General features: G+C 37.5%; 2 protein-coding genes across 2 annotated transcripts; both read right to left on the reverse strand.

The window, feature by feature from the left end:
• Positions 1-1,880: 1,880 nt before the first annotated feature.
• LOC144441442 (GPI-N-acetylgalactosamine transferase PGAP4-like) lies at positions 1,881-3,242 on the reverse strand. The gene has a single exon (XM_078131014.1). The coding sequence runs from the start codon at positions 3,166-3,168 to the stop codon at positions 1,900-1,902; it is 1,269 nt and encodes a 422-aa protein (XP_077987140.1). The 5' UTR covers positions 3,169-3,242; the 3' UTR covers positions 1,881-1,899.
• Positions 3,243-3,790: 548 nt separating this feature from the next.
• On the reverse strand, positions 3,791-10,455 carry LOC144441350 (uncharacterized). Its single transcript, XM_078130905.1, has 8 exons — positions 8,684-10,455; positions 8,276-8,328; positions 7,869-8,141; positions 7,386-7,565; positions 6,546-6,835; positions 5,866-6,334; positions 5,208-5,262; positions 3,791-4,675 (listed from the first exon to the last, which is right to left on the reverse strand). The coding sequence occupies exons 1-8, from the start codon at positions 10,296-10,298 to the stop codon at positions 4,410-4,412; spliced, it is 3,201 nt and encodes a 1,066-aa protein (XP_077987031.1). The 5' UTR covers positions 10,299-10,455; the 3' UTR covers positions 3,791-4,409.
• Between the last annotated feature and the right edge of the window lie 1,673 nt (positions 10,456-12,128).

Below are 12,128 nucleotides of genomic sequence, written 5' to 3' on the forward strand. Positions count from 1 at the left end.
GCCTCAAATTTGGTGACTTGTCATGCATCAATATACTACCTGTCATATATTAATACTCACTACCCTGCCATCTGTACTACACCAGGCCAGCCTGACTCTGCTCCTTATGGGATTTGTTCACGAATATAATATCAAAGTATGGGAAACACCAGAAAGAAGAAGATTGGAAAATTCAATGCTCCTGTATATATTTCACACATCAAATTTAAACTGAATGTCTTTCGCAAGGCATTTCAGTTAAAATACATTTTAAACAAGCGAGTACTAAAAATAGCCCTGGATAACCCTTGTCCGACCTTTGCTTTGTAGGAGATCTGTGGCAGTTACTGTACCACCATGTTCAGTACGGTCATATATCGATCGAAACGCAACAATTTATCCCGATCGTCGAGACAATTATGTCAATCGTGATAAACTTTTATCATCATCCCGATCGGTCGGGATAATTATCTAGATCGAAGGATATTCCCGAATGAAATGTTGAAAGGCGTCCTACATTCTTTCCAATGTTTACATGCATATCTAATCCTTGTATATTAATTTTACCGAGACCTTACATACCTGGACAATAAGTAAATATGTTAGGAAACATCTCAGTTATTAAAGTTTGCAAGCCAATAAACAGCATTTGAACAGCAAATCAAAGGAATAAATTGGAGTTCGAGGGATAGAACCTTACTTACCAGAATAAGATTATGATGACGCTTTGTTTCCCAGTATCAGAGAACAGAATGGGACATCTAAAAAGTCAGTTCACCTAAAACTGTAACTTTAACCTTTCAGCCCGATGCGCAAAAGGCTTCATGATATGACGTGACATGCATGTTTTAAATCACGTGCCAACAATTCAATGAGATTCCACCAACAAAATGTATGTAGATTGACCCCATAACAGGTCGAATCTTTTCTCCTGGTCCAATAAACTGGGCGCTCTTGATGATCTTAAAGGATCCCCCTACGGGAACGTATTTTACAAACAACAGGGTCAATTGCTCTCATAAAAAATATTGCATTTCGAGCAACACACGTTTAACTTACTAGCACTACATGAAGAACGAAGTACAAATATACAAAAGCAGAAAAAACAGTATTTTTACCCTTCAAGATATATTCCCAAATGTTACATCTTGTAGCATTATATACACCGGTATTACATTTATATTATGGAACTGTTTACCACAGTCCATGAGACAATCTCAGTCTAAACATTGCATTCATGAAATCAGCTAATTCTATGTCACAAATGTTTCCAGCCAATAAAATCGATCTTTCTATATTGTTAGTTGTATTGTCACACTTTTTAATAATCTATTTCTCCTTTCTACTGTAAACTACTGTCAATTGTCCATTTGTCTAATTAATTCTACAATTAATTCCAAATGCTTAGTTTATTTGATCATTTTACATTTCATTTTTATTCTGTGTTCTTTGAGGTAGGAATATCGTTTGTACATGTTTATTTAGTTACTTTCTGCACGAGTTGTGATTTTTTTCAAAATCTAGGTAGTTACCTGTCGTTCTACAACAACGGCTATTGTATTGTGCTTCGGATGTACTCATAAAAAGAATAGATATTTTCATTGATATTCATGTGCGAGTCTTGAAATATGTAAATGTTTACAATGTCCGAGAGCTCAGTTTTTCTAAACGGATTGGGGCTAGGTTAGACATTTATGTTATCATCATCATCATCAACAACAACAACAACAACAACAACAACAACAACAACAACAACAGCAGCAACAACAAACAAACAAACAAACAAACAAACAAACACACACACACACACATACATAAAAAAACAGACAAACAAACCCAAAGTATTGTACTGTATTACAGTCTAAATGTGGACAGGGCAAATGAGTCAGAACCGATTCACAATTTCTAGCAAGGACGTGTCTAATATGGTATTCTGGGTTTCTTGGGCAAGCTAGAGAAAACACCAATATGATCTACCAGGTTGGGTACAACAATCAGAGATTCTAAACCTAAATCATCTAATTTCTTGGAAATAGCAATGTCCAATGGAAATTTATTTGAAGATTTTAAAGATGGTGACAACAGATATTCTACAATTTTTCCAACATTCCTTTGACTGTACAATACTGCCTGGGTGCAACACGTTGGTGCCTTCTGGGTAAAATAAAGTTGGGGAGAAATACTACGTAACCGTTGCATATTTTGTCTTCCAATTGATTTTGCTACTAAAATGAAATACACCATAAACATTATAAACAGTAGAACTCTGTGTTTAAAGGGTCTCCTTCCATTTGCTCGACACCGTCGTTCAAAACAGAGATTGAACATTCCACCTGCAAAACCAAATGCGCCTAAATCAGACAACGGTAGCCATTCCCATCCATAACCCTGCCATTTTTCGGGGTAATACAGTTTTAAGGCCACAAAGTTGTCTCTGTTGACGTCGACCAAATCACCACGTACGTATTTTTGTTCTATTTTTGTTGTCAATACATAGTGCAACACTTCAAAGAAATTCCAATGGAGTAACGCATCGTCTTCAAGAATAAGTGTATATTTAGCATTAAATTTCGCTATTTCACGTAAACATAACCCATAGTCATATTGCTCTTTTTCGTAGTGGTCGCTGTGTTTCAATACATCGACCTTTGTTACACTGGCATATATGTTGATCACGTGGATATATTTTGACAGAAACACAGCTTCTTCATATTTGTCATACTCATAATCAAGGTTACATATTGACAGCTGAATTCGCGGTTGAGAGTTTAAATCAACATTATTCAATAACCTTTTAACTCTCGCGGCTACTTCCATGACGTACTTTGAGCTGGTTTGTTGGTTATTTGTTATCTTCCTTTTGACAGTGAGTATACCTATCGCAATGTATGGTGGTTGGATGTCACCTTGCCCTGATTTTGTATTATCCGCTGGTGTTGAATTTTGGAAATACGTCACAGCATCCATCACTGCCTGCTCTCTTACCTTTGATAATTCTGACACTACGTCAATAGTATTCCGCTGTCGGAGTTGGTAGTATATGGAAAACGGTTTATCGCAGTACATGAAAGGTAATACAACGAAAAATGTGACAAAACATACAACCAATGCTTTCCGCGGTAAGCTTATATGCCGATTAGTTTCCATGGTGTAGAAGAATTGACGTCCAGGGGTCTTGAACTGTTGCATCACTATATTACTAGTAGGTTAGCTAAGTCAGTAATGTCCAGAATAACGTCCTAGATAATCATAAACGTCCGCCTGACAATGTCGTTAAACGACCCAAACTGATCGTTCAAACATATGACGGAGGAACTGTTGAAACTTTAATGTGTACGTGGTACGCCTGTTGCGATGACGTCACGATATGGGTGGAGTCACGTGTCAGTAAAATAGATAAATACACCTAGAGCCGGTCACTAGTTTCAAATTGTTTGCACCTGCCATCTGACTCGAGTACCAGAGGTCATCAGGTGATATGTACCATGTCGGTGTAAGTCGTATTTCAAGTATTGAAAAGACATGATGATAATTTAGAGCTTGGACAGTGCATAAATCTACTCGATTACCCTCAATCTGAAATCATTTATATGCTATGACTCACTGAATATATCCAGTGAGTGAGAGCATACTGAAGGTTTTTTTTCTATAACCAATGTTTCAATAATGACACATTTACTTAGTATTTTTAAGCGTCGTAAACTTACATTCCAGGGCGCATGCTCAGTATGTGCACTTGAATGTATGTATGTATGTATGTATGTATGTATGTATGTATGTATGTATGTATGTATGTATGTATGTATGTCTGTCTGTCTGTCTGTCTGTCTGTCTGTCTGTCTGTCTGTCTATCTAGCGGTTGGGCTGACTTCTTAAATGGAAGCTGCCAAAATACTCACAATTTATGTTCTGTTCATTATACTTGGAGCAATAGACTGTACAGATACAAATACAATGTGTTTTATAAATTCGAGCTGATCACAATTCTTCAAATTCTAAATACGACAAAATAATGAATAAACAATGGACGTTTATCTCGCTTGTAAATCACTGATGATTGTTTTCCATTTGTTCTATTTCTTACACTGTGTAATGGGGCTGATGGCCGAATTTACTGAATAACAAATACATATGTAACGAGATTAAAATTTGATGCAGTAATACTGTCATTTTGGACACTGGTGGCGCTGTTGAACTTGGATCTGGAACTGTTGATCTTGTAACGTCAAGAATAATTACACACACACACACACACACACACACACGCACATAAGGGTGTTCATTTCAGGTATATAGCATTTAAACATGGTTGCCATTTGTTCGCAATGACTTGGCGTTAGGTTTTCGGAACGTGGTGTAACTTGTTCGGTACTTCATTTCAGCCATATCATGTGCGATACGTGATTTAGAAACTAGGGTTGGTATAGGTGTCACTTCTTCAGGATCGTTCTACCTTTTTGCGCTAAGTCATTCAATTCTTCATACTCTAGAGCGGTAAATAAACTCTTAATCAGCGCACCTCCTCTCAGACCAGATTTTCTTTCCCACAATCGAAACATCTGGTAGATTTGTTCCGTAAGATCATCAGGGTTACAGTGTTTTATCCTGTCAATTTCGGAATCAGTGATATTCAGCGATCTCGCCAGTGGTTTCCACTGATTTGCCAATAATTCCTTGGAAAGGAACTGATAAAGTTCTGTGTGGTTAAAGTAAGAAACAAACATAATGCTTATTATACCATGCACAAGCCAAAATATTCTCTTTATGTGGATTATATAGCCTGGTCGCTCTAGTAACAACAACCCCTGTACACTGGCTATGTGGCTTGTAAAATTCGAATCAAAACACTGCAAATCGCCTTATATTTTTTTCCGATTTCTAACAAATTATGCATGGGGAGATGTCATTATATTATTCCACAATATTTTCTTTTATTCATCCCAAAATACTTGTCTAGCGACTCGCAGTGTCTAGGCCCCTTATGCCCCTAGTATTTTCCTTGGCTGGAAAGAAAATATTCAACATGTATCTAATTATTGAAAACAAAGTTTAACTACAAAATGCCGGAAACGCTCCTTAGCAACAAGAGAGACACTTTTAGACATCTTACAAAAAATTGTTCTTATTACATTTTCGGATGTTCGGGGATATTCTTTAGATCGAAATGCGAGTTAGCTTATAATGTTGCCAATGTAGTCCTGTATATGAGTTCAAAAACGAGTACTTGCCACTGTTACTGCTGTCGTATCCGTACGATGTGCTTTGATTTGGACTGTGGTAACCCTAAGGGGATAAAAATACATTTCCACGTCAAAAAGTTGAAAATGATTGTGTTCATTAATGTAATTTGTTATGAATTCTGATGCACAGATGAAGTGAGAATGAAAATTCCAGTGTTTTGATAGCATTTAATTCAGCCAGTTAAAATAACTTGATGACATGTACATACTCTCTTCCCGTGAATACATTTGATTAAACCTAACGCTAAGAACATACATACAAGCATAAAACCAAGAAAAAAAAAGTTTTCCTATAAGAAAATGAATAATATCCACTGATCTTCCATTAGCCTTGGAGCATACATCCAAATATCAAAGCAAATGAATAGACGGTTTCCTTTTTACAATTTCAAAAAGTCAACTAAAAGTTTAAAAAAAAAATCTTCTCACAAACGCATTCAACACCAGAAACGATAGATACGTTATATCAAAGCAAACAATGAGTGGTTTCAGAGAAATCGAAGATGGAGAAAATAACTGGGCGGATAACAAACGACATGTGACTAACGACGGTGGACAAAAACCAACCAGTCAGGTCCTGCCATTGTTGACAACACAGCTGTGAAAAGTAATGTAACTTTAAGACGACACACGTAATTTTAAATACCTTGGGAAACCAAAACTGTAACTCGGACACCAGATCTTTATGAAGGTAAAACTCCACATTTCCTCGTATGATGTCAGCAGTAGAATGTCCCTGTTTTCGGTAGGCGCAATCCACCTTCCAGTGGTTATCATGTAATGCGTAAAACGTATTACTTGTAATCTTCGATTCTATGATGAATGGATCACATATTTGTATGGATACTGTATCACCATTCACCATAGAAATATCGCGACTGTATGCGACGTCTTTATCATGGTACGACTTGAAACCACTAATCTTCCACATTCTAATACGTTCATTAATATCTCGACTCCTGACGATGTCAACAAGGAGAGAACATAGTTGTATCTCGTGTTGCAAAAGGAGAACTTTAGCTAAATGCCGCCGATGTCTTAATGAGTTGAACAGGTCTCTGAAGAACTTCACAACCGCATTTATCTTTGATGAGGGGACGCACGCAGTACCATACCTGAATGAAAAGTTTAAAAATTCGGTCAGTTCATATCCAGCAAAAAGGGCGAATGTGTGAACACAGAAACTTGAACAGTCGCATGTATTTTCCCTTTTTGGGATGGAGTAAGCTACATTTTTTAGTTTTCATTTTAGTCCTTCATTTAATGGCGTATAATATATGCGCAACAAAATGATAGCTAAAACATAGAGTCATTGTTTCAACCTACCCACTTAATTTTTCAACACTGAAAGATACTGTATTATTTTTAACCTTCAATGTCGATGCGACTGATTCAGTGACGTCTGTCCAATCGTGACCATCATCTGTACTGGACAGTACTCGAAGGGACATTTTGTCTCCAGTCTCAGACGTCGATGATGGCGATGCAAGTCTTATAGTGGCGGCTTCATTTAATGCTACAGCCGTGTTAGTTCTCTCGTCATGTTGAAACATAACAACTGAACCAGCAGATATATCGGCATTGACCGAGCCAGGAGAAGATCTCAAGTCGTGGGCCTTAAAAAGAAAATAAACGACAAACTATGACAAATGAATTATTTGCATTCGTGGGCATACTTTACTGTTATATGTATTTACGGAGCCTTCAGTAATTAAAATGAGGTGGAAGTGGGGTGGGGGTGGTGGGAAAAATCAAACCAGGTCTCAGGCATCAAATGTGACCCTCCCTCCATTTCCATTCTCTAAAATACGACCCTCCCCATTCCAATTTTTCAACGAAAACAGTGGAATATTAGGTGTGCGTGTTTGTATATGGGGGGGGGGGATGGGGTGTGGGGTGGGTGCGTGTGCGTTTGCTGTGGGATTACGTTCTGTACTCCATTGATTCTGGGACGAGTATCGTTTTCCACATCTAACATTCTTTCGGAGGACAACGGAATCGGAAGAGGGTGATATTTTTTGCAGCAGTTCAGGCCCGATTTTCATGGCATTTGTAATTATTGAAGGCTCCTGCAAAAGAACTATACTCGGGGAAATGATTGATAGATTTGTGTTCTGAGACCCAATAATGAGCAAACTGAAATTAGACGAAATCGACTTTCATTACCTCCATTGTAACATTAGCATTACCGTCTACTGCACCTGGAGGTACTTCCAATGACACCAGACTGTTCCCACTCGAATATGTTCCACCCTTTGCAGTTATTCCAATATTTTTTCTGAGAGGTCTTGATATAACTGCATACATGGAACAACAAGTAATCTCTGCCATTATGCATTCTCCTCTCTAAAACATGAACGAAAGGTAAACGTCAAAAATTTGGTCAATACAAATTTGAAATAAAAAGGGCTACTTCTAGTTACATACACAAATATATACACGGGAAAAAACAATCACGCATACATCCGTACATACATCTATTCATATATGCATAAATACATACATACATACATACATACATACAGACAGACAGACAGACAGACAGACATACATACACACAAACACACATACATACATACATACATACATACATACATACATACATACATACATACATACATACATACAATTGATAGCATTATATTTTACCATCGTAGATTCCAGTTCCTGCCATCTTATGCCATCATCACTCCTTACGATAACATTATGGCGAGATGGATCCCAGGAATTAAGTTGGTATCCCAGTGTAACGCATGGCAATCCCATTTGAAGAGGTGACATGTTGATGACGTCCGTTTCCAACTCTTCAAAGTCATTAAGTGCTGGTCTCCTGCCCACCAATTCCATTTCAAACTCAATTGTGCTCTCCAAGACATTAGGAGGCACACGTAGCCAAAACCCAGATAGTAATTCATGTCTTTCCTGTAAATGGGCATCAGTAATGTTACTGCATAGTAGTTCATTACAACAAAGTTTGTTATTATTTATGCAATAAAAAGAACTTTAAAACTTTAAATACTCAAACAAAAATGAACCCGAAAATGTCCTTTACACACCTCTATAACATGCTGTGGCATTAACTTCACACGTATGCGTTTATCGGCATGACCTGCAACATGTGAAGGGAAATCCTGTATGACGAATGTAATATGTGTGACAGATATGAATGCTGTGGGACAATTAAATGCAAAATCATTGCCGTGTCTCCTGACTTGAAATGGCTAAATTATTTAGTAAAAGCAAGTGAACATTTGCCACATGTTCCTAGAGTAAGGTGAACATACAGCATTAGTAAGATAGACGTATGCACACATACATATACAACCCCCACATACATTCAAACACACACATACACGTACACACATATGCATGATGTGTGTGTGTGTGTGTGGCAGTCTTCATTTTCAGAGGTGTTTACAAGTATTGGAAAGCCCTTTCTTGCATGAAGATATGAAATCACTAACCTTGTGTCCATCGATCTCTGAGATACAACCTAATAGCTTCTACACCTCTATGACACACGACCATCGGAGGATCAAAAAGTGGGTTACCATCCAATAATAACTCCTGTAGTTTGTTCAGGGGTCTGATCACAGCATGGCTCAATTCGCGGATGGAATTATTTCTTAGATTCAGCAAACGAAGTTCATGTAGTTTTGCCATATTGACCGGTATCACTTTCAACTTGTTTGTGTTCAGGTCGAGCTCTGTGAGTTTTCCCAATTCAAACAATTCCGATGGCAAACCTTGGATATGGTTGTTATGGAGACAAAGTTTCTGAAGCTTCCTTAGGTTACCAATACCTTTAGGAATAGCTGCTATTTGGTTCCCGAACATGTATAATTCTGTCAGTTTGTTCAATCCAAATATCTCTGATGGTATTTGCTTAATTGGGTTGCTTCCTAGACTCAGCTTCTGAAGCGCAGACAAATTACCAATATCTTCAGGAATTGAGTAGACTTCATTTTCATATACATACAACTCTCTCAATTTCTTCATATTGAAAACGCCCAATGGTATTTCTGTGAGTTTGTTGGTGCTAATACCAAGCTCTCGCAGCTTTTCCAGTTTTCCAATACCTTCTGGAAGGTTGGGTAGTTGATTTTCATGCATATACAATTCAGTTAAGTCCGTCAGTTGACACACATCTGGAGGCAGTTCTTGAATTTGATTAGTTGCTATATTCAACTTCCTGAGTTTCTTCAGCTTACCAATATCAGATGGAATGTTGGTTATCTGTGTATCCCGAACGCAAAGTTCGTTTAATTCCGTGATTTCGAACAGTCCTGATGGTAGTTCAGTTATTCGATTGGCGGCGACGTCCAACCTCTGTAGGTTCTTCAATTTACAAATGTCTTGGGGAATACTGGTCAGTTGGTTTTCACTCAAACGAAGGTCTGTCAACCCTCTCATCTTAAACAGCTCTGGGGTAATTTCTTTAAGTTTGTTTCCTTTGAGATGTAAGCACTCAAGCCTCTTCAGTGTGCCTATTTCTTGAGGGATCGTTGTAAGCTGACAGTCACACATTTCTAGTAAACACAATCCACCCAATCCAAATAATTCTGATGGCATTACTTTAAAAGGATTTCTCCCGAGACGGAGCATCAGAAGGTTCTTCAGTTTTCTTATATCCCGATGTACAGCCGTGAGTTTGTTTCCAGAGATGGTCAATTCACTCAAGTCCTCCAATTCATACAAACCTGTTGGTATTTCCTCGATTTTATTGTATCCTACGTTCAGTGTCGACAACTTCTTTAATTTGCCAATATCTTGTGGAATTTCCGTAAGCTGATTGTTGGAAATATTCAGGAATGTTAATTCAGTCATTTCAAACATTTCCACTGGCATATCCGTGATGTGGTTGGATTCAATGTTTAGCATCTCAAGTTTGTCTAGCAGACAATTGTGTCGTGGAATATCGATGAGATGATTGCTATTAACATGTAGTTCAGTTAATTCAGCCATTTGGAACAATTCTACCGGTATGTCTTTGATGTGATTGTATCCAATATCAAGCTTTCGGAGTTTTTCAAGTTTATAAATTCCTTGAGGAACAGTTGTAAGTTCATTGTCACACATGCTCAGTACAGCTAATTCTTTCAGTGCTTACATTTTCAGTTCTGATGGCATTACTTTAAAAGGATTTCTCCCGAGACGGAGCATCAGAAGGTTCTTCAGTTTTCTTATATCCCGATGTACAGCCGTGAGTTTGTTTCCAGAGATGGTCAATTCACTCAAGTCCTCCAATTCATACAAACCTGTTGGTATTTCCTCGATTTTATTGTATCCTACGTTCAGTGTCGACAACTTCTTTAATTTGCCAATATCTTGTGGAATTTCCGTAAGCTGATTGTTGGAAATATTCAGGAATGTTAATTCAGTCATTTCAAACATTTCCACTGGCATATCCGTGATGTGGTTGGATTCAATGTTTAGCATCTCAAGTTTGTCTAGCAGACAATTGTGTCGTGGAATATCGATGAGATGATTGCTATTAACATGTAGTTCAGTTAATTCAGCCATTTGGAACAATTCTACCGGTATGTCTTTGATGTGATTGTATCCAATATCAAGCTTTCGGAGTTTTTCAAGTTTATAAATTCCTTGAGGAACAGTTGTAAGTTCATTGTCACACATGCTCAGTACAGCTAATTCTTTCAGTTCATGTAATTCTGATGGAACGTGAGAGATTTGATTACTGTCGACATTCAGAACTTGCAGATTATTCATTTTTCTTATATCCTGAGGAATGCTTGTTATTTTATTTTCAGAGATATCTAATGTTCTTAATTCTTGTAGCTCAAACAATTCTAATGGCAACTCTTCAATTCCATTGCTTCCAAGATAGACCTTCTGAAGCTGTTTTAGTTGACCAATACTGTGTGGGATACTGGTCAGCTGGTTATCATGCATATCGAGCTCAATTAATCTTGACGTTGTAAACAGCTCTCGTGGCATTTGTGTGATAACGTTTTCTCTGAAGTACAGTTTCTCTAGCTTCTGTAACTTCGTGATGGGAATGGGTATTTCACTGAAGCAATTGCTGTCAAGATTCAATATCTGGAGTTCTTGTAGATACGCCATTTCTTCTGGTAAGTTTGAAAGTCTGTTGCCATTAAGGTGTAATGATTGAAGAGTTGTAATTTGACCAATCAGGGGAGGGATATTTTCCAAACCCATGTACATGTACTCGAAACATTCAAGGTCATGGTTTGACTCTAGGTCTGCTTCTAAATAATCCATTTCTGTTGAAATTTTGCGAGAATTGATTATGAAATATGCCGTGCTTGCCTACCTACGTGTTACCATATAGGTTAATTTGGCTACTGTGACAACATGTTGATAAAAGTAAGATTTTATCGTTCAATATATTCATTGTCATGATAGAAGCCAGTTAAGTTGGAACAAATTGTCGTCTATGTCAACAAAAATCTTATTAAACACTGCTATTTTTTTTTATCATTGTCTAACATTTCTTAATTTTATAGTCTAAATCCTATTAAAATTACTGCATTTTATCGTCTGGGCATAGTAGAATTGTTACATTTTAATCCATTGGAATGCCTGAAAAAAGATGTATGTTGCTACAATGTATATGTTGTAGCGACGTGAGCTAAGATAATAGTGGCTCTTACAAAGAAAATGTAGCAATGTAGTTTTTGTCTCGTCAGACGATGAAAGGAAGTAGTGTTTAGTAAGACTTTTGTGGGGTCGGACGATAAATTGTGGTAATTAATGCGATTTTTATTGAGCCAGACGACATTTTGTTTCGAGTCGACTTGCTCCGACTGTGAATGTGTTACGGATGACAGAATACAACTTTTTGATATTCGCTAAGTTTTGATGTTTTGCGAGGTCACCGTGAACTCTCAGCTGTCATGAATTAACACTTAGAACAAATGTTTGCAT

The sequence above is a fragment of the Glandiceps talaboti genome, chromosome 10 (genome assembly GCF_964340395.1).
Source record: "Glandiceps talaboti chromosome 10, keGlaTala1.1, whole genome shotgun sequence".
NCBI classification, from domain to species: Eukaryota; Metazoa; Hemichordata; class Enteropneusta; family Spengelidae; genus Glandiceps; species Glandiceps talaboti.